We start from the raw sequence: 22,474 nt of genomic DNA, 5'->3' as shown, positions 1-22,474 counted from the left end.
TGACTACTCCAACGTACTACTCTCTATTTTGATGATACCTGACTCTCCAGTATTTTGTGAAATCTGGTATTAGTTTCTAATATTGTCTCCTGATTCCCACATCTCTGCTGAGTTGGTTTAATTCCTCATCAATGGCACTTCCTAAACTCCACAAAAGAAACTCTACATCATCTGTCTCAGCACCAGGCCCAGGAATCTAAAGCCCTCACCATGTTTTCAGTCACGCATTCATCTGGCTTGACTTCCTATTTCTGAACTACTGCATGCGGCACTAGTAGTAGTCTGGAGATTACGACTTTATAAGTCCTCCTTGCTAGTTTTCTACCTACTTCATTTATTGAGTGGCAGGTCATGTAAAGAAAATGGTTGAAAAGGTGTTAGGATCCTGGGCTTTATAAGTAGAGGCACATAGAGTCATAGAGATGTACAACACGGAAACAGACCCTTTGGTCCAACCTGTCCATGCCAACAAGATATCCCAATTCAATCTAGTCCCACCTGCCAGCACTTGGCCCATATCCCTCCAAACCCTTCCTATTCATATACCCATCCAGATTCCTTTTAAATGTTGCAATTGTACTACCTCCATCACATCCTCTGGTAGCTCACTCCATACACGTACCATCCTCTGCATGAAGAAATGTTCCTTAGGTGCCTTTTATCTCTTTCCCCTCTCACCCTAAATCTATGCCCTATAGTTTTGGGCTCCCCCAGCCCAGGGAAAAGACTTTGTCTATTTATCCTATCCATGCCCCTCATAATTTTGTAAACTTCTATAAGGTCACCCCTCAGCCTCTGACACTCCAGGGAAAACAGCCCCAGCCTGTTCAGCCTCTCCCTATAGCTCAAATCCTCCAATCCTGGCAACATCCTTGTAAATCTTGTCTGAACCATTTCAAGACAAATAGTGAAAAACACAGGAGTTTATATTGCTGCTTTATAAACACTGGTTTAGCTTCAGCTGGAGACTTAGCATCATTGATGATGTGAGATTTTTTGAGTTGGTGCAGAAAAGAAAGGTTCCATTGGTGAAGGATTTCAATTACACAGATAGATTGGAGAAGCTAGCAATGTCGTTATGGAAGATTGAGTGAATATTTGACATTAAAGGGTCAAGAGGAGAGACACAGAAAGTGGTATGAAGACGGGCAAAAGCTGGAATATTATTGCAGATGGGCTGAACGTCCTCCCCTGTTGCTCAGCCTGTTAGCCCACAGTGAACATGACAAGTGTGCAGCCCCCGGGACAACAGCACAGGGCTGCAGTGTCTGGGAGGACAGCTAAGGCATGAGCTATCGATCACCATCGGCTGGATGGGCGGTGAGCGGCGGTCGGAGCTCGACTGTCGGTGTCTGTGTTTGGTAACTAGGAGACGGCGGAGAGAGAGAGAGGCCGCCGCCTGGAGCCCGGGATCGAGCCTGAGCTTGAGCTGGGATGGCGGAGCAGGACTCGGCTACCCTGGTAAGGGAGGGAGATGGAGGCTGTGGTGGGGGGTGGTGCCGCACTCTCTTGGTTCACTGCAGCTCCCTCTGTGAGGTGCACGGCCAGCCGCCTGTTGAGCGTCTGTTTCTTTTATTATTTTTGCAAATCTCTCGTTTTCCCCCTCCCCCCACATTCCTGTGTTGGAAACAGACCACTTTCCATTGCTTCCACAATGCCTCACCCTCAGGGACAGCTGCCCTGGCCCTGATTATCTGATCTGCTTGGTTTCCTTCTCCAACAGTGTCACCCCAGCTCTGGCTGACAGATGTGGCTCAGGTACAACCCCACAGACATGTACAGTCTCACTCCCTATCTAGTGGCAATGATGTGCTGGTCACTCTGGGGGTATCATCTCATTAATCTCCATGCAGTCACCCCCATGATTGATCATTGGGTTTGGGTTTGTGTGAACTAGGTGCTACAATGTGGATTTTGCTTGGTATGGCCATGCCTTGATCTTCCACTTGACATCCTACTTCATAAGTATTGATGAATAATGTTGGCCTTCCAGTTTGCGACAGACTCAATTAACTTTTCCAAATTGTGTAAGGCCTTTAAATCTATTCCTCATCTGAATCTTGCAAACTGTTTAGCTGTTTATAATGTTTGCGAATTCCAATTACATTTGGTAATATTTGCTGGACTCTGCTGCCATTTTGCTTGAAACAGGATTGTCCCTTTTATCTGATTATTCATAAAAGTATCTCCAAAGGAGTGTCACTGAATCACCTTTTCCAAATTCTTCAGCTTTGTTGTTTTTTCTGTTGATCCTTAATTTTGCCTCTGTATTAATTCTGCTCTTCCTTAAGTCCAAAGATGTGCAGGTTAGGTGATTTGGCCATACTTTAATTGCCCATAGTTTCCTGGGATGTACACACCCCAGAAATCCATGTGCTGCTCACCCTAATTTTTGCTTTACATTGAGCCAAACAGTTAAAATCAGGCCTACGGTAATGTTACCTACTCAGTCACAGCTGGACTGCAGAAGAGGAATGTTTATGCTTTCTGTGCGGTCACTTGCAATCTCCCTTATTTTCCTTGGATCCACCAGCAATTCCCCTTGTTGCAAGTTGTTTCATTCTGAACAATCATTTTGATGTTGCTTATTAATGTCTTCCCAAAAGGTTGATAAACTCCTTTTATCTTCTGACCAGTTGCTGACTTATGTCTAGTTCGAAGGAGTACTGATGGGTTACATGCAAATGAGACCAAGAGCTAAAAGCCACCAAGACCTCAAGTTATCAAGATCGAAGTGGGGGACAGTTTTGAAGCACATTTTGTTTCTCCCGTCACTCACCTAAGATCGTCTATACATTAATATTGTGAATTAAGACTGAGATTTTATGAAACACCTTCTGTTGTCACCTTTTCCATTACCCTTGATTTTGGCCATATCAACTCCTTTGGCCCTACTTCCAAAAAACCGTGTTTCTGTATTTCTACCATTCCCCGCATTGTGTTTTCCAAGCTCATATTTTCAATTAGATCCATTTTCAACTCCCTCAGCATTCCCTCAAATCAAGTAGTAACTTTTCGATTATCTTTCTTGGCCCTATTATTTGCTGACATTATTGCCTTTGTTCAGACGGTTTTCTTTCTCAGTACCATTGTGCTGACACAAGAGGACACGAGGAAGTATCAGAGTCATTGATATGTCAAGTGAATAGGCAAAGATGTGGGAAATGGAGTATAATGTGTGAACATTTGAAATTGTCCATTTCAGTAGAAAGAACAAAAAGAACCACACTGTCCATATGTAGAACTGTGAGATTCAGAGGGATCTGGGTGTCCTCATGTATTTATTGCAAAAGTTGTGTATATATATATGGCAAGTAGTTGGGTTATTAAATAGTATGTTGTCATTTATTGCATGGGAGAATTGAATACAAAAGGAAGGATGCTATGCTTCATTTATACAAGACACTGATTAAACTGTGTCTGGAACACTGCACTGTATTAGGTTAATATCTGAATCGAGAGGTTGCCTTACGAGGAAAGGTTGGACAGGTTAGGCTTGTATTCAGAAGAGTAAGAGGTGACTTGATTGAAAGAAGTTCTGAGAGAATCTAGATCTAGCAGTCATTGTATAAAAATCAGAGATTGTACATTTGGAACTAAGATTAAGCTATTACTCTTTCTGAGAGTAAAGAGTCTTTGGAACTCTTCCTGAAAAGCAGAATCCCTGAATATTTCAGGCAAAGGTTGATAGATTCTTCTTAAGCAACAGGTTGAAATGTTATCAGTAGTAGGCAGAAGTGTGGATCTGGAGTTATAATCAGATCAGCCATGATCTTCTTGAATAGCGGAGCATGATTGAGGGGCTGAATGCTTTATTCCTACTCCCTGATTTGTATGTTTATATCAATCTTTTCCTCAAAAGTTATGCATTTTGATCTATTCATGCTGTTTACATCCCCTGTTTTCTTTCCTCTTTAACTTTCCTTTCCTTGCTCAAGAAACATCTGATCATCATTTGGCATTTTCTTCTGTTTATAAAGGTGGGATTGGTAATTTGAATGAAGAATTGTAGCTGTAAATGAACGTCGTACGTTTCCTAGTGCAGCATGCTAGATGATATGGCATAACACTTTGCTGCTGTAAATGGTGATGAAAATCTGGAAATTCGTAGCTGGGTGGGTGATGTGACATTGTTACAATGGAGTATTATTCTAACCAAAGCTAATATTTCTGGAATCATGAATCTCTGTCAGACGCAGGAGGTATCTATGAAAGAATTTGTCATCCAAATATAAGATTGTAACTGTTCCCATGCTCCCTGCCATTATCTAGAGTTATAAAAATGTTCAGTCTGTACATTTGTGTTGCTTATTTGCATTCCTTACTATCTTGGTGTGCAAAATGGTTAATGAGGTCTGAACTTGTGACAGCATATATAGTCTTCATATAAATCAGCCAGTTGTATGTGGGGTAATTGAATGGAGGAAAACCATCATGTGAAAAGAACGCCAAGCGGAGGAGGAGCAAATACTTGGAGAAGACTTCAAAGAAAAATTCCATGTACTTATTTGAATATTTTTACTTTTGCAGGCTTTAATAAACTATTACTGCCAAAAGAAATATTTTAATCACATCCAGATTGCAGCAGATGAGGGGCTCAAAAAATATGGCAATGATGCGGTGTTCTTATTTTTTCATGCTTATGGTGTCCTTATGGAAGGTAATTCATTACAAAGTAACTGCATAATGTATCTTTATAATGTTCAAGTACCAACCAATAACAAAACTTATTTCATAATTCAAAAATATCTTTATTGTGCATATGAAGATCGAATTCAAGAAGCTATCCGTGAGCTTGAGACCGTTAAAGTAAAGTCGGATGTGTCTCTGTGCTCTATAATGGCTCTAATCTATGCTCATAAGAAAAGTTTAGCTCCAGGTGAGTGTACATTATATACATTATCTAATAGTAAATTTCAGAATAAAGACAGTAAACCTAGGAGGTGAATTATGTTCCTGCGTTACAAATGCATTTAATTTAGATTTGATGCTATTTATAATACTGTGATGCAATCAATTTCTTTTACCTATTTCTGTATTTTGTGTGTTTGAAAAGGTGGGGAATGACAGTTGATTCACTGGAGATTGTAATATTCAAGACAAAGAATATTCCGACGGTTATTACATTTAATTTTGCCTTGCCACAGGATGGGCATGTTGGGATGTTTCAATGGGTCACAAGAATCAACTCATTAAACAGTCAGAGTGTTAATTAGTAGCAGGGTTGGAAGTTGGGATTTCGAGATTCCATGCAGGAAAACTGCTTTTGCTTAGCTGCTTAGCAACTGGCACTTAGGAAACTGTTCAGGAGCTTAAAGGACAACAAGAGGATGTTGGTTGCTAGGCAGTTGGGGCGAAGAAAGGCCTGTCACAGGGTAGTTCTGCTTTGAGCAACTGGGGAGCTGGAATTGTGTAGACAATTAAATGCTAGATCAAAGTCTTATGAATCCATTGGCGTAGTCCCATGAAAAGAGAGGGAGCAGCTCTTGGGCAATTATTTAGACAGACACAGGAACAGGTAGAGAATAGAGGGATATGGACGATGTACAGGCATATGGGATTAATTTAGCTTAGCATCATGATTGGCACAGATAAGGTGGGCCTAAGGGCCTGTTCCCAGCCTGTATTGCTCGATGTTCTATGTAGTCATTGAGGTAGCCTAAGGCTTTTGAGGGAAATTAGAGACTAGATCTTTGAAAGGGAAGAACTAAATCCCGCCTGAGGATGACAGTGCTAAAGAGTTCACCTGGGTTTGGGTTTGTTGCTGAGAAATTTGTGGAATCTGTCTTCTTTGCATCTGTTATTTAATATGTACTTTGAGTTTTGTTTGGCCACAGTTTTCCAGTTAATTCATGTATTCATTTTGTGGATGTTACAAGAGCTATTGGAATTTGCTTTGATGCATTTTTGTAGTAAACTTTATTCTGCTTGTTTAAAAACTATGGAACATTATGGCTTTATTCACTTAGCAAAACGGGGAATTCAGATTTTGCCTATTGTAACAAAAACTTATTGGTCCCTAACTGAATAATAAACAAATTTAAAGGTCTAGCCTAAGATTAAAAACTGTCTGACCAACTTGTTTCTACATTTTAGACATGTGCCTACCTAATTTCTGTTTGTTCGGTTCATTTATGAACATCTGAAACCCTGTAATCTGACATTTCATCTAATGACAAGAATGCCACCTTATATCAGCTTCATGATAAATATGTTGTGGTTCTGTTCGCTGAGCTGGGAATTTGTGTTGCAGACGTTTCGTCCCCTGTCTAGGTGACATCCCCAGTGCTTGGGAGCCTCCTGTGAAGCGCTTCTGTGATCTTTCCTCTGGCATTTGTAGTGGTTTGAATCTGCCGCTTCCGGTTGTCAGTTCCAGCTGACCGCTGCAGTGGTCGGTATATTGTGTCCAGGTCGATGTGCTTATTGATTGAATCTGTGGATGAGTTCCATGCCTCTAGGAATTCCCTGGCTGTTCTCTGTTTGGCTTGTCCTATAATAGTAGTGTTGTCCCAGTCGAATTCATGTTGCTTGTCATCTACTAAGGATAGCTGGTCGTGTCGTTTCGTGACAGAAGTGGCAGATTCAAACCACGACAAATGCCAGAGGAAAGATCACAGAAGCGCTTCACAGGAGGCTCCCAAGCACTGAGGATGTCACCTAGACAGGGGACGAAACGTCTGCAACACAAATTCCCAGCTCGGCGAACAGAACCACAATGAGCTCCCGAGCCACAAATCTTCTCACAAACTTTGATCATGATAAATATATGACTACTGTATGCATTATTTTAAAGAAAATTAACAGTGTAGAATGTTAAAAAAATTTTTAAAGAATTCTAAATTCAATGAAGACTATCTGTTATATTGATAGTTTAATTTTCACTTTATTGTATTTATAGCTTATTCTTTTCTGAAAATATCTATATTAATATTTTTTAGCCAGAAACCCAATTTTTCTTCAGAATGAAACTATAAACTTTGGTATTTTTCCTTTTTCTGAAACTACCCGGTTTTAGCATTTTCTTTTTTTTATTATTGAGAATGTGATTCCCATGATACATTTTTGCTAGTTGTTTTTCCTGTCCTCCTTTAGAAGTTATTAGATATTTCTTACAGCATGAATCCAGTCACCCTAAAGTTGTCACTATTTAAGTCTAAAATTTGAGTAAACTCTGGGGCTGCATGTTAGTGTAACAACTGAGCCAGATATTACTCAGCAGTAGGAACTCTGGATGCATTCATCTGTATAATTCCGATGCTGAAGTTCCATGAGTGCTGCTCCAATTGAGATTGGTTATCTCAACACCAAGTTGGGCTAAAACTGTGACATTGGTGTTGTGCATTATTTGACCACTCTCTGGGCATTGTTCTCAACCACTGGAGAAACAAAACTTTACATCTTAAAAACTTTTGTTAATATCTTCAAAAACTTCAAAGATATTAGCTGCAAGATTCAAACGGTATTTTCATTAAACAAAATATGCCATAAAATAAAAGCTTATTATATCACATTGATGAGCATCACATTATTCCATTTAGTTACAGAAACCCTGAAATTGATTTGTTTTTGCATTGATTAAAAGATCGTGATGCCATTCATGAGCTTGATAGCAAACTAAAAGAAGACCGGAAAACTGCAGGACAAATGGCATTGTATTTTGCGGGCCTCTTCCTTTGGCATATTGGGCGACATGATAAAGCTCGCGAATACGTTGATAGAATGATTAAGCTTTCTAATGGAGCAAAAAAGGTTAGTATACTTTCTATACATATCAACAAAAGTAGAATTGCGTAGATGAACATCCATTTTTGCCACTGATGTACCATGTTAAAGTGCATTTAAATTCCTGCAAAAAATGGCTGAGACCCAAGTGTGTATGAAGATATCCACTTTCAAAATTGTGATATTGTCCTTGTGAAATTAATTATATCCGAGTACATCGAGGAAATCTTGTCTGTGGGCTTTAGAACATTGTTAGCAGGTCAGAAGCCTGCACTCTGTGTAATTGTAATCCTTTTTGTGAATTGGCCAATTAATGGCCAATGTTTGGGAAATTCCATTTGGCAACTGGTAATAATCTTTAATGGGCCTTTAATGAATAATGAATTCAAATAGGTTACCTGTAGCACATGGTGTGTGAGCATATCTGTTGTCCTGACATTCCCTGAGCTCCATACTGCCTTTTAAGTAATAGCCTGTGGTTTCAAGCAGCACACTGATTGTTAGGGTGAATTTACTTATTTACCTGCTCTGTGCCCATGCCATTGAATGTAAAAATTCAGCCAATTCTCAATTGCGGTCAGTTCAGTACATTGGCTACAATTTGTTAGATTGTTGTTGTAACTTATTTTACACAAATTTGTGTGTCATAACTTTTGTTTGAGGCTTTGTGAGACAACTGTGTGTATAACTGCTTCCTATAGCAACAATATAAATTTGCTCTCAACATTTTTTTAATCCATTACAGTAATGCTGAAAATGCGAGACAGACAGTATAAATTAAATATTCTTTTTATTTTAGTTTAGCCTTTTAGCATTTTTCTTCCAGCTGTTTTCCGTTCACATTCAAATTGTAGCAATATATTTCTCTGTGCAAAGGAAAATGTATGTCATCCTAATTATTAAATCTAATTTTGATAATGTTTTGTATTTGAAATGTAGAGAAGCTTAAGTGGTTCCAAATGATTTTGCAATATATCATATTTATGTTGCAGTTTACTTATACTTGACAGTGAATTTATCTATTGGTAGCAAGGTTTCAGCTTTAAAAGTTCAGAAACATTATGGAGTATTTACTCAGCAGTTATTTACATTAAATTAAGTCCTTCAGTTTTAACAGATGTTTGATTAAAGATTAAATTTCGGTGCGAGGTATATCAAGGATACCACCTTCTAAAGTTGAGAGTATACCTTTATAGTCCAAAATTAAAAAGCCTCCCAATTACCTGGTCTGTTATATTTATCAGACTGTATACACCTTATGCCAGACTTAAAACAATGTAGTTGACTCTCAACTGTCCTCTCATTAATTAGGGTTGGACATTAAATGCTAGCCTAATATGAGGCCCTCATCCTGTGAATGAATAATAATAAAAAAAATTCTGCTAAATGCCACTTGTGAACAATTATGCATAGTATAAATATGATAATGAGATTATTCTTACTTTCTGTTTCTGTTTTTTTTTTGTTGCTGAATGCAGGTTTAAATAAGTAGCAATAAGAGCAAAAAATTCCAAGAGAGTATTTTAATCCTTGTGTTATAAACTCATCAACATGTTGTAAATTATATTGTTAGTGAGGATTTAGCTTTACTGAGCCATTCTACAATAGAAATTATCTGATCATTTATCTTTTAGCTTTTGTTTCTTCTGTGGTTTAATGTTACTAAACCACAATTTTTCTTTTAAACTAGATTTAATTCTGTTATTCACTGATCCACTACCTGTGGATCCACATACTTGTGAGGTTGGCCCAAGATCCCTTTTTTGTAATTTCATTGACTCACCAAGTTTTGCTTGCGTATCGCATCACAGTAAATAGAGGAGTTGGTTTGGATCATTATCTGCATGTTTGTTATCCTTAGTAAGTTTATGCTCCTATCTCCAGAGATGATGAGAATTTGGTGCAGTTTTTCTCACTGGCATGTTGCTTGTGGTGATTCAGAAGATATGCTGGAGGGCTTAATTCACATTTTGTCAACTGATTCAGCTGCAGAAGTAAAAAAATACAAAGCAAAGTACTGCAGATCCTGGGAATCCAAACTGTGAACAGAAAATGCTAGAAGCACACCAAGAAAGTTAATGTTTAGGACTGATTACCTTTCATTAGAAAGTTCTAACTTAAACTGGTTATTGCTCGTCTGTCTGCAGAGCATTTTATTTTCTGTCTTTATTTTGGTAACTACTACTATTTGATTATTCCTGTGAAAACAGATGTCTGAGTGCTCCTCTGGATCAATCGTTTTGTAATACGTTTTGGGGCATCAAACTGATAGACTAAATAAATTTTGAGAATGGAGCCACTACACAATTTCTGCCATGTCACTGACAGTGATGTCATAGACACTGACTCTTTGGGTAATAAGTGCATCTCTTGCAGCCAATTGAATACCTGGGTCTTCCATCAACTGCAATGGTTTTAAAATGGAACAAAAATGCTACATTACAATGGCGATGAAAGTGACATAGATTAAACCAAAGACAGTCAGAGCTGAAGTTAACATTTCAGCAAAGGGCAATGAAACTAGTCTGCCTGACCCTTTGGGAGCCTTCATCTATTTAATGTACACCATGATGAGCACCTTCAAATGCTAAAGATGACACGTTACCTACAATCTAAGTCTGCATCAGAAAAAACTTCAGATGGAATGTCCAAACAAATATACTACAAATTCAAGACTTCTTCTTTTTGGCAAAATAGAACTAAAGATGCATAAGATGCACAGGTTGAGAACAAATATAATTGTGCCAGGATGTTCTCGCTTTTTCTCTCTCTGTCTCTCTGTCTATGTCTTGCAAGACAAGAAGTGCTTGGTGACACTGACTGCCAAACTGATAAGGAGCGTCAGAAACCGACAGCTTAAAATATAACTGCAGTATTCGCTACTATGTCCAATAAATTGACTGAGCAGTTGTCTTCTCAGGTTAAAACCGCAAACCTCAAAGACATCTAAAACAATTTTAAACCATGTATTTTTTAATCTGAATATAATGACTTTGTACCTGTGTGTGAGAGAGCCCAATTGATTTCAGGAAGGCCATCTGCTTAACACTGCATCTTTATTATGTTTCTCAGTACTGTCAAGAAATAAACTTGTTCATTTTTAATGCCAGGAAACCTTGTAATAGGCTGCTTACCACACTGAAAAAAACTAATTAACTACAAGTTAATTGAAGAAGGGTATAATTTCATGTTAAAAAGAATTCAACCATTTTGTGACCAACTGAAACGCCTGAAAAGAATGGGAGCTGGTTCATTTCTTCTCACCTGGTTGTATCGACAGTAATAACCTTGCAGCTGCTTTAAGTACAGTTTTAGGTTCCAGAATGTTTGCATACTAGTCAAAAAAAGAAAGATATTGATGCCTGAGAATTTTACTTTGTTCTTGAAATTTAAACAGAGTCAATACTGATTTAATGTCTTGGCCCCCATCTGATAAATGGTGACCCTCAGGTTAAATTAACCACCATTAGTCTTGGTGTAATGAGATAGCAGCCTTATGGTTCTCTGGGACTATGGTGACTTTACTCTGTTTATGAGGTGCATATATCAATGTGATGATTCATGTACTGTCTTTAAAGGGCTTGATTTTGAAAGGATGGATTGAGCTAACCTGTGGGAGAGATGCATATGCTAAAAAGGCCATCAAATATTTTGATGAAGGAAATCAAGGTGGAAATGATGTATTTGCTATGATGGGCAAGGTGAGTTAAAAATGTAACAAAAATGTACAAATAAAACAGATTAAGTTGGACTTCAGTGATAGCAGTATAAGGATGACAGACAAGACTAGTGCTGAAATTATTGCAAAATTGTTTGACTATATTTTCAATAAATGTCCCTCAACATTAGTAAGCAGTTATTTGTAGAACTAATTCCTCAAGTTGTGTGTTCTACTCTGACCCTGCACACTGCATTCTTCTAATTTAACAAAGGTGAAAAAAAAAGTTTTGTTTCAAAATGTCTTTTTTTCTCTTTTTGAGTGCACACTCTTTCTGTCACTCAATCATGTTTTCTTTCTTGGTTCCTGTAACATATTCATTTTGCATATGCCTGTTTGTTCTGATCCCAGTTAAGATTCTTTTTAAAATAAAAATCAAAAATTCTGGTTTACAGAAGGATTGAAACCAAAAGATTTCATGGTCTAAAAACCAAAATTATTTTGATGGCGAAAGCTAATTCTGTGAGGACATGGTTTCAGAACCCATCATGATAGCTGGTGGTATTTTAATTCAATTAATAAGTCTAGAATTGAAAGGTAATCTCAGTAATGGTGATCTTGAATCACCTGGTTCATTAGTGTCATTTAGGAAGGACATTGACAATCCTTACTTGGCCTGTATTATGTGATTCCAGTTGCACAGGTTGACTGTTGAATACCTTCTGAATATTAGCAAGCCAACTCAGTTCAAAGGCATATAGAATGGCAAACACATTCTAGTCTTGCTGGCAATGCCCACAGCTCTTAAAAGATTAAAACTGATTAAGAATCAGTTTAAACATTAGGCAAACATTTATATTCAAACCCTGAATACAGTCCTGACTAAGGTGATGCAAAAGAATATTACACTTGCGGTCAATCTACCTTTTGTAGAAACCTTCTCAAGAACAGAAAGGAGTTTCACAACTTTATCCTCGCTAAATTAAAGCATAGAGCAAATTTTCCAAACTCAGTCTGAAAGTGGCGATTAATTCAAATCGGCATCTAAACTGCTAGCCATTCTCTGACCCATGTTAATAAAGCCTTAGTTCTCTAAAGTTTTTTTGTTCTTTTGCCATTTGAAACTTCAATTCCAGTTTGAACATCTCTTTTTCTGCCTTTTCCTCTTTTGCGTTTGAGTTGACTCATCTGCAACAGAGTCCTAGCTATCTCAGTCTGCATTTTATCTTAATGAGGATTTTCTTCTTCGAACTTGAAATGCTATGCTCATGCTTCAATTGATTGATTGATTTTTTTTATTTGTTCTTTTATTGCCCTGAACCAAATTTTTGTTAATTGTTGAAAATTACTTAGGGCTAAATCTTCCTCCATGAGAAACTTCAGTAATTGACAAAGCCATGTTAGCTTTCTAATAGATCAAGTAAACTTCATCATGAAATCCAAACACTGGCAAATCCCAGTACCTATAGCCATCCGTGGATTCACAATCCCACTAAGATTCTTTTTTTTTAATCTTGGTCAAGATCTTTTATTAAGAAAAGTAATCTGAGATTTCAGTTACTGAAAGAATTAAGCTGCAATAATTTTATTATGTGTACTATATTACACATAAGCAGGACACAAAGCAAAAAATTAAATACTCATTGATAACCACATAATTTAAAACCCAGCATCCATATAAGTTAAACATCAATTAACAGGCAAATTGTAGTTAATTTATAGTCTATAAATTATACATCAAATAACAAATGCTGTTAAGACAGATATTAGAAATTGACTTGGATGTGCATCCATAGGTGGTGTTAACCTCAGTCACAAAGTCCTTCAGAATTCGATTTATAACCTCTTCTGAGATTTAACTTGAAAGCAGTGCACAACCAGCCCAAGTTATATTAGAATGCTCTTCAAAAGTATTACACGTCCACAGAACCTCTTCAACACTGTTTACAATGTCCTTAATGTCATAGCTAAATCATTGTTACCTTCATATAAGACTTGGAGGTGCCAGTGTTGGACTGGGGTGGGCAAAGTTAAACATCACGCAACACCAGGTTATAGTCCAACAAGTTTATGTGGAAGAAGCTCTACTCCTTAATCAGGTGGTTGTAGAGAAGAAGATCATGATGACAGAATGTATAGCCAAAGGAGTCCAGTGTGGTGGAGATATGATACATTAAAGAATTTTAGATCAAATCTTCCATCATTTAGAACATTCTCAAGTTGGCTCAGTTTTTCTAATGATAGGTGTGAAGTATGTCTGTGTTCCAATGTTGAGTCAGACTGACAGGCCCGTTGCATAGTTTTAGAATTTAACATGGATCCATCCAGTTTTTGAGCAAAATAAAATGTAATTCTGCAAAAACAATTTTCTGCAAAATGTTGCAGTATTACATTTTATTTTGCTCAAAAACTGGATGGGTCCATGTAAAACTTTGTACAACTATGCAGAGGGCTTGTCAGTCTGATTCGACATTGGGACATCGACAGGCTTCACACCTATCGTTAGAAAAACTGAGCTATTTTGAGGATTAATTTGAAAGAAGTTCTGGAATTTACATATCAAAGAACAGAATCCAGCATATCCCATTCTAAAAGATGAAAGATTTGATCTAAAATTGTTTAATGTATCACATCTCCATGACACTGGACTTCATCGGCTATAAATTCTGTGATTATGATCTTATTCTCCACAACCACCTGATGAAGGAACAGTGCCCTGAAAGTTAGTGCGTCCAAATAAACCTATTGGACTATAACCTGGTGTTGTGTGATTTTTAACTTCATATAAGATAAACAACTGTGGAAAATCAGCTTCTAGATCTAGCTTCCATCATCTGAGGCTCAGAAGGGAAAGGGGGAGAGGAGGAGAGTGCTAGTTATAGGAGACTCTATAGTTAGAGGGACAGCCAGGACATGGCAAGACTCTCGGTTGGTTTGTTGCCTCCTGGGTGTCATGGTCCGAGACATCTTGGACCGTGTCTTCAGAATCCTTAAGGGGGAGGGTGTGCAGCCAGAAGTCGTGGTGCACATTGGCACCAACAACATAGGTAGGAAGAGGGGTGGGGAGGTCATTCAGGAGCTCAAGGAGTTAGGCTGGAAGCTAAAAGCTAGGACGGACAGAGTCGTCATCTCTGGGTTGTTGCCAGTGCCACGTGACAGTGAGGCAACGAATAGGGAGAGAGTGCAGTTGAACACGTGGCTGCAAGGATGGTGTAGGAGGGAGGGCTTCAGGTATTTGGACAATTGGACTGCATTCGGAGGAAGGTGGGACCTGTACAAGCAGGACGGGTTGCACCTGAACCAGAAGGGCACCAATATCCTGGGAGGTAGGTTTGCTAGCACTCTTCGGGAGGTGGGGGGGGTTTTAAACTAATTTGGCAGGGGGATGGGATCCGGACTTGTAGTAGTCCAGCAAGTAGGTTAGCTGTTTTTCAGGATGTCCAAGAATGTAGGGAGGCTGTGGAGAAGGTAGCACTGACAGGGAATACTTGCAGACACAGAGATGGGTTCAAGCGTGTATACTTCAACGCACGATTCAGTTCTGGGTCCTCTGCTGGTTGTAATTTTTATTAATGACTTGGAAGAGGGAGTCGAAGGGTGGGTCAGTAAATTTGCAGATGATACGAAGATTAGTGGAGTTGTGGATAGTGAGGAGGGTTGTTGTCCGCTGCAAGGGGACTTAGATATGATGCAGATATGATGCAGAGCTGGGCTGAGGAGTGGCAGATGGAGTTCAACCCTGTCAAGTGTAAGGTTGTCCATTTTGGAAGGATAAATAAGAATGCGGAATACAGGGTTAACGGAAGGGTTCTTAGTAAGGTGTAGGAGCAGAGGGATCTTGGGGTCTATGTTCATAGCTCTTTGAAAGTTTCCACTCAGGTGGATAGAGCTTGTATGAAGGCCTATGGTGTATTAGCATTCATTAGCAGAGGGATTGAATTCAAGAGTCGTGAGGTGATATTGCAGCTGTACAGGACCTTGATAAGGCTACATTTGGAGTACTGTGTGCAGTTCTGGTCGCCTCACTTTAGGAAAGATGTGGAAGCTTTGGAGAGAGTGCAGAGGAGATTTGCCAGGATGTTGCCTGGAATGGAGAATAGGTCATACGAGGATAGGTTGAGAGTGCTAGCCCTCTTCTCATTGGAACGGCGAAGGATGAGGGGTGACTTGATAGAGGTTTATAAGATGATCAGGGGAATAGAGTAGACAGGCAGAGATTTTTTCCCCGGGTACAACAGAGTATTACAAGGGGACATAAATTTAAGGTGAAGGGTGGAAGGTATGGGAGAATGTCAGGGGTATGTTCTTTACACAGAGAGTGGTGGGGACATGGAATGCGCTGCCTGTGGGAGTGGCAGAGTCAGAATCATTGGTGATCTTTAAGCGGCAATTGGATAGGCACATGGATAGGTGCTTAAGCTAGGACATATGTTCAGCACAACATCGTGGGACGAAGGGCCTGTTCTGTGCTGTATTGTTCTATGTTCTATCTTTGGCCTACCTGTAACAGCTTACTGGGCTCACAATTTCAGTCTCTCTCAAGCAGTCCCTTGAGACCGAGTGACATGCTTTCACTGCGGAATTGTGTCTCTGAGCTGATCAAATTGTCCAATGCTGGATCCATACCCCGTGCTGCAGATGGTGATTCCTGATGAAGGGCTTTTGCCCGAAATGTTGATTTCGCTACTCCTTGGATGCTGCCTGAATTGCTGTGCTCTCCCAGCACCACTAATCCAGATGCAGGTGGTGTTTGAAGAGACATGCATCTGGGATGCTTGGGGTTTTGCACACCTTTTCCACTTTTTGTGCTGGACTTCTGCCTGAACTGTCAGAGATATTCAAGGTGGTTGACAAATTTGCAGATACCTCTCCAGTTTGGGTGGTCTTGGGCAGGAGCTTCCTACGAGTGGATAGGTTTGTTGCAAGGAAATCCTTGAAGTGTTTCCTCTGCTGTTCTATAGCTGTGTCAAAGCTTGGAGTGGAGAGGTTGTTTTGGAACTCATATGCCAGGCATGCAGACAATGTCACCCACCCAGTGTCTGGGTGAGGTACATAACTAGCGTCTCATTGTTGGGGATGTTAGCCTGAGGGAGGAGACTGATATTGGAGCACCTAACCTGTGTGACAGAGTAAAAGTTGAAAGATTTCCCAATTAAATGGAAATGCATTTACAACTTCACAAGTGCACAATGGAAGTTATAATATGGGATTTGATAGATAGTCCTGTGATCTTGATCCTCCCAAAATTAAAACTCTGTTAAGGCATTTAAATAGTGTTTTTTTGCATTTTCATTTTTGTTCCAGAGTATTATTTCTTTTTGATAATAGGTACAATATCTTGAGATACGTCAGAACTACTCTGGAGCTTTGGATATGGTAAACCAGATAATAGTTCATTTTCCTGGCTTCCTACCAGCTTTTGTGAAGAAGGTAGAACTCCAGCTAGCCCTGCAGGATTGGGACCAGACAATTGAGACAATACACAGGTAAAGAAATCAATTTCGTATTGAATCAGTCTTATCAAATCTTAGCAGTGAAAGAATAGACTAGAATGTTGTGTTGGAGCTGCTTATGAACACCTTTTATTCTTATGATAAAGGAGAAATCTCAGTCTGCGCATAAGTTGCAATAAATCATCTCCAGTCAGTCTCTGTGGAATAAGATTACAGTAGTTAGTTGCATGTATCCATTACAAATTTTCAAAGGTATGAGAATATTATTGTTTTCTAACATTAAAAACAATTAAGAATATAAGTTTGTGTAAAGTTCAGAAAAATCAATAGATGTTGATTCAATTAAGGATAAAGTCAATTCTCGGGAATGTTGGAAATATTATTAGTATATTTATAATCTGATATAGATATTTCCAAAATGTTAACAATTTCACTGTTACAGGAAAAGTAGAAGTTGCTTGGAAAATATATTTTTTGATGCAGAGAGTTGAGCCATTCCTGTTCTTAATTTTAAATTTGTCTTAGCATTTATATTCTCCAAAAGCAGTGTTTAATGAGAAGAGTTTGTCAGTGAGTAAAATTTAATCTACCTAGTAAAAATTAGACATTGAGTTTCAATATGGTAATTAGAAAATTATTCTTGATTCCTATTCCAGACTCTTACAGAAAGATAGTCATAATTTTGAAGGTCTGGGGATGCTGGCCCTTCATTCTTTATGCAGAGAGGGAAATATTAAGGAGGTATGGAAAAAGTTTTATTGAAGCACCAGTTAACAAGTGTTCTATTACTTATGATGTCAGTGCTTGTCAGATCCAACATCTTGTCAGAAATATAATCTAATGAGATTTTATAAAATAGAACAGTACAGACCCTTTAGCACTCGTTGTGCAGACTAACCCACATACCCTTTGTTGCACTGTATTCCATGTGCCTATCCAAGAGTTGCTTAAATGTCCCTAATGTATCTGATTCTACTACCACTGCTGGCAGTGCATTCCACACACCCACCACCTGTGTAAAGAACCTACCTCTGAAATCTCCCATAAACCTTCCTCCAATCACCTTAAAATGATTTCCCCCTCATGACAGACATTTCGCCATGGGAAATTTCTGGCTATCCACTGTACCTATGCCTCTCAATATCTTGTGCACTTTGATCAAGTCACATCTCATCCTCCTTCACTCCAATGAGAAAAATTCTAGCTCCCTGAACCTTTCTTCATTAGACATGCCTTCCAGTCCAGGCAGCGTCTTGGTAAATCTTCTGTGCACCTTCTCTAAAGCTTCCACATCCTCCCTATAATGAGGTGACCAGAACTGAACACATTATTCCAAGTGTGGTCTAACCAGGGCTGTACAGAGCTGCAGCATAACCTTGCGGCGCTTAAACCCTGTCCCCCTGCTAATGAAAGCCAACATGTCATATACCTTCTTAACAACTCTATCAACTTGGATGGTGGCACCTTTGAGGGATCTATGGACATGGACCACAAGATCCCTCCGTTCCTCCACACTGCCAAGAATCCTGCCTTTAACCCTGTATTCTGCATTCAAATTCAACCTTCCAAAGTGAATCACTTCACACTTTGAGGTTGAGCTCCATCTGCCACTTATCAGCCCAGTTCTGCATCCTGTCAATGTCCTGTCAGCCTACAACAGCCCTCGAAACCATCCACAACTCCAACAACCTTCTTGTCATTGGCAAACTTACTAACCCGCCCTTCCACTTCCTCATCCAAGTCATTTAGAAAAATCACAAAGAGCAGAGATCCCAGATCCGATCCCTGCGGAGCACCAATGCTCACCAAGCTCCAGGCTGAATACTTTCCATCTACTACCAACCTCTTTCTTCGATGGACCAGCCAATTCTGTATCCAGACAGCCAGATTTCCCTGCATCCCAAGCCGCCTCACTTTTTGAATGAGCCTACCTTGGGGAAATTTATCAAACGCCTTGCAAAAATCTAAGTACATCACATCCACTGCTTACCGTCATCAATGTGTTTTGTCCCATCCTCAAATAATTCAGTAAGGTTTGTGAGGCATGACCTGCCCCTCTCAAAGTCATGCTGACTATCTCTAATCAAACTATGATTTTTCAAGTAATCATAAATCCTGTCTTTCAAAGTCCTCTCCAATGTTTTGTGCAACACTGATTTAAGACTGACAGGTCTGTAATTCCCAGGATTATCCCTATTTCCTTTTTTGAACAAGGGAATCACATTTGCCACCCCCCCCCCCAATCATCTGGGACTACTCATGGACAATGACGACGCAAAGATCATTGCCAAAGGCACAGTAATCTCTCCCCTGCTTCCTGTAGTAACCTAGAGTATATCCTGCTTGAGTCAGGTGATTTTTCTTTCCTTATTTTTTCAAAATTTTCAGCATATGCTTCTTCCTAACAACAACCTGTTCGAGCATATCAGTCTGTTTCGTGCTGTCCTCACAAACGTCAAGGACCTTCTCACTCGTGAATATTGAAGCTATTCGTTAAGGACCTCCCCTAAATCCTCCGACTCCAGGTGTAATTTCTCTCCCCTATCTCTCTCATCGGTTCTACCCTCACTCTGGCCATCCTCTTGTTCCTCACATAAGTGTAGGATACCTTAGGGTTTTCCTTAATCTTACCTGCTAAAGCTTTCTCATGCATTTTTCTACCTCTCTTAAGTCCATTCTTCAGCTCCTTCCTGGCTACCTTGTAACCCTCTAAAGCCCTGTCTGATCCTTGCCTTCTCAACCTTAAATAAGCTTTCTTCTTCCACTTGACTAGGTATTCCACATTCAGTGGTACACAAGGTTCTTTCAACCTACCATCCCTTTCTTGTCTCAGTGGGACAAACCTGTCCAGCACTGTAAGCAAGTGCTTCCTAAACAACCTCCACATTTCTATGGTACATTTCCCAGCGAACATCCCAATTTCTGTTCCCAATTTCGGCATCCCAGTTCCTGCCTAATAGCATTGTAATTCCCTCTTCCCCAATTAAATACTTTCCCATACTGTCTGCTTTTATCACTCTCCTTAAGTATAGTTAAGGTCAGGGAGTTTGAAATCACTATCTCCGAAATGCTCTCTCACCGAGAGATTGGACACCTGGCCTGGGTCATTACCAAGCACTAAATCCAATATGGCCTCCCCTCTAGTTGGCCTATCTAGAGTAAACAACCCTTCCTGGACACACCTGACAAAAACTTCTCAATCCAAACTATTTGAACTAAGAAGGTTCCAAACAATATTAGGGAAGTTAAAATCACCCATGACAACAACCCTGTTACTTGTGCACCTTTCCAAAATCTGCCTCCCAATCTACTCATCTGTGTCTCTGTTGCTAGTAGGGGGCCAGTAGAAAACTCCCAATAACATGACTGCTCCTTTCCTGTTTCTGACTTCCACGCATAGTGACCCTGTAGACAAACCGTCCTCGTCAATCTCCCTTTCTGCAGTTGTAAGACTGTCCCTGATTAGCAATGGCACTCCGCCACCTCTTTAACCTCCCTGCCCCCCCCCCCCCCCCCCCCAATATGTAACCAAGATCTATATCTATAAATTCAAGTGCTAGTTTTATAAAATGTCCTCTGTATCATAATTAAATCATTTGCAGTGATTTTTGAATGAAATGCGTAAAGATTTTCAGAATTTGTAAATGGAAGATTACTTGATACTTTGTCAGGATTGCGAATTATGAGTTTATGTAATGTGCATCCTCCAGTCAAAATTGAAATTCTAATATCTCCAATAAATGTTTATGAACGCACCCACAAAAAGTCAGGACCTTTTATGGATGAGACAGTGGTTTAGTAGCAATGTCATTAGACTGGTAATCTAGTTAAAATCAACAAGGTAAAAACCAATCCACACCAATCAACCACACCGCCCCGTGGCCCAACATTTCAATTTCCCCTCCCACTCTGCCAAGGACATGGAGGTCCTGGGCCTCCTTCACCGCCGCTCCCTCACCACCTGGAGGAAGAATGCCTCATTTTTTGCCTCGGAACACTTCAACCCCAGGGCATCAATGTGGAATTCAACTGTTTCCTCATTTCTCCTTTCCCCACCCCCCCCCCCCCCCACCTCACCCTAGTTTCAAACATCCAGCTCAGCACTGTCCCCATGACTTGTCCGGACTTGTCCTACCTGCCTATCTCCTTTTCCACCTATCCACTCCACCCTCTCCTCCCTGACCTATCACCTTCATCCCCTCCCCCACTCACCTATTGTACTCTATGCTACTTTCTCCCCACCCCACCCTCCTCTAGCTTATCTCTCCATGCTTCAGGCTCTCTGCCTTTATTCCTGTTGAAGGGCTTTTGCCCGAAACGTCGATTTCGCTGCTCCTTGGATGCTGCCTGAACTGCTGTGCTCTTCTAGCACCACTAATCCAGAATCTGGTAATCTAGTTGTTATGGGGACACGGGATTGAATCTCAATTGCAGATGGTGAAATTTGCTTTCACAAAAAATGTAAAGTTGAAAGCTAAAAGAAATGATGCAATCATTTTCCATTCTGTATCAAGTTCTGAAAAGCTACCTGCTTCACTAATGTCCTTTTTAGGGAGGAAGAAAAAGGCTGTCATTACTTGATATTGCTTACATATTACTCCAGGAGTCTCAGCAAAATGCTTGACTTTAACTAGCCTCTGAAATGGCCAATCAAACCACTTAGTTCAAGGCAATTCAGGATAGACAATTTATGCTCATGAGGGTGATGGTCACATCCATGTACAAATAAAAAATGCACTATTATCAATTTTAGGTGAGTATGAGGAGAACAAAAATTGAAACAGTATTTTAGCAAATTTATTTAAGTGTCACAACTAGTAATGCATGCATGCATAAATATCTATTAAGCTATACCACTCAACATCTGTGAACTGGAATTCTTACTAGTTATTGATATCTTTCCAGGCTGGCTCTAGACTTGGTGATCTAATCAGTGTATTGGACCGTTTTGAACCACACAATCCTGATCTCTTTTATAAAATGGCATTGGTTTTCAGTAGGATGGTAAGTTTGTTAATATTTCAAAATAAAAATGTTTTCATGATAGCTTAGGCAATTTGATTCAATTAGGAACTGAAATATAAAAACTAAGTTTAATCTTATTCTATCCTGAATTAGTTAATTGTTGATAAAGTGGAAATAATAATGACAACTCCTTTCTAGAGCCCTAGAATAGAAAATAGACTGTTGGGCGAAATTTTCACTTCTATTTGGTAATCTGCATACTATCTCTTGGAAGCATGTCTGAACATTGGGTGTTGAAAACTTCAGGATTCATGAAGATTTGCTTAACATTTATATAGCTTAATAATACTGCTGATACCCAGTTATGACTGTTGATTCTTACTACATTAAATCACATTCTGTTGAGCAGCGAAAGTTAGGGGGATCTATTTAAAAAAGAGAATTTTTTAAAAATGAAAATATAATGTTTCTAATGTTTTAAGCTGAGCATTGTCATTAAAGATTTTATTGCAGGATACTTAGAACATTATAGGAGGTCATGTAATTTGAACATGGTCTTGTGAAAAGGACTCACTTTTAACTAATTTACTTGAGTTCTTTAAGAAAGTACCAAGGTGGATATAGGGGAACTGGTAGATTTGGTGTACATGGATTTTCAAAGAGCTTTTGGTGAGGA

General features: G+C 39.4%; 1 protein-coding gene across 1 annotated transcript in view; it reads left to right on the top strand.

The window, feature by feature from the left end:
- Positions 1-1,376: 1,376 nt before the first annotated feature.
- Positions 1,377-22,474, top strand: part of ttc21b (tetratricopeptide repeat domain 21B) — a 120,341-nt gene continuing 99,243 nt past the window's right edge. Inside the window, exons 1-8 of the mRNA XM_060827872.1 lie at positions 1,377-1,461; positions 4,531-4,660; positions 4,769-4,879; positions 7,583-7,749; positions 11,301-11,423; positions 16,709-16,866; positions 17,490-17,574; positions 21,739-21,837. Of these exons, the coding sequence (XP_060683855.1) occupies positions 1,435-1,461; positions 4,531-4,660; positions 4,769-4,879; positions 7,583-7,749; positions 11,301-11,423; positions 16,709-16,866; positions 17,490-17,574; positions 21,739-21,837 (900 nt within the window). The 5' untranslated portion in view covers positions 1,377-1,434. The remainder of the gene's footprint in view (positions 1,462-4,530; positions 4,661-4,768; positions 4,880-7,582; positions 7,750-11,300; positions 11,424-16,708; positions 16,867-17,489; positions 17,575-21,738; positions 21,838-22,474) is intronic.

This window comes from Hemiscyllium ocellatum, chromosome 7 (assembly GCF_020745735.1).
Source record: "Hemiscyllium ocellatum isolate sHemOce1 chromosome 7, sHemOce1.pat.X.cur, whole genome shotgun sequence".
NCBI lineage: Eukaryota > Metazoa > Chordata > Chondrichthyes > Orectolobiformes > Hemiscylliidae > Hemiscyllium > Hemiscyllium ocellatum.
This window is presented reverse-complemented; position numbering and strand designations above follow the sequence as displayed.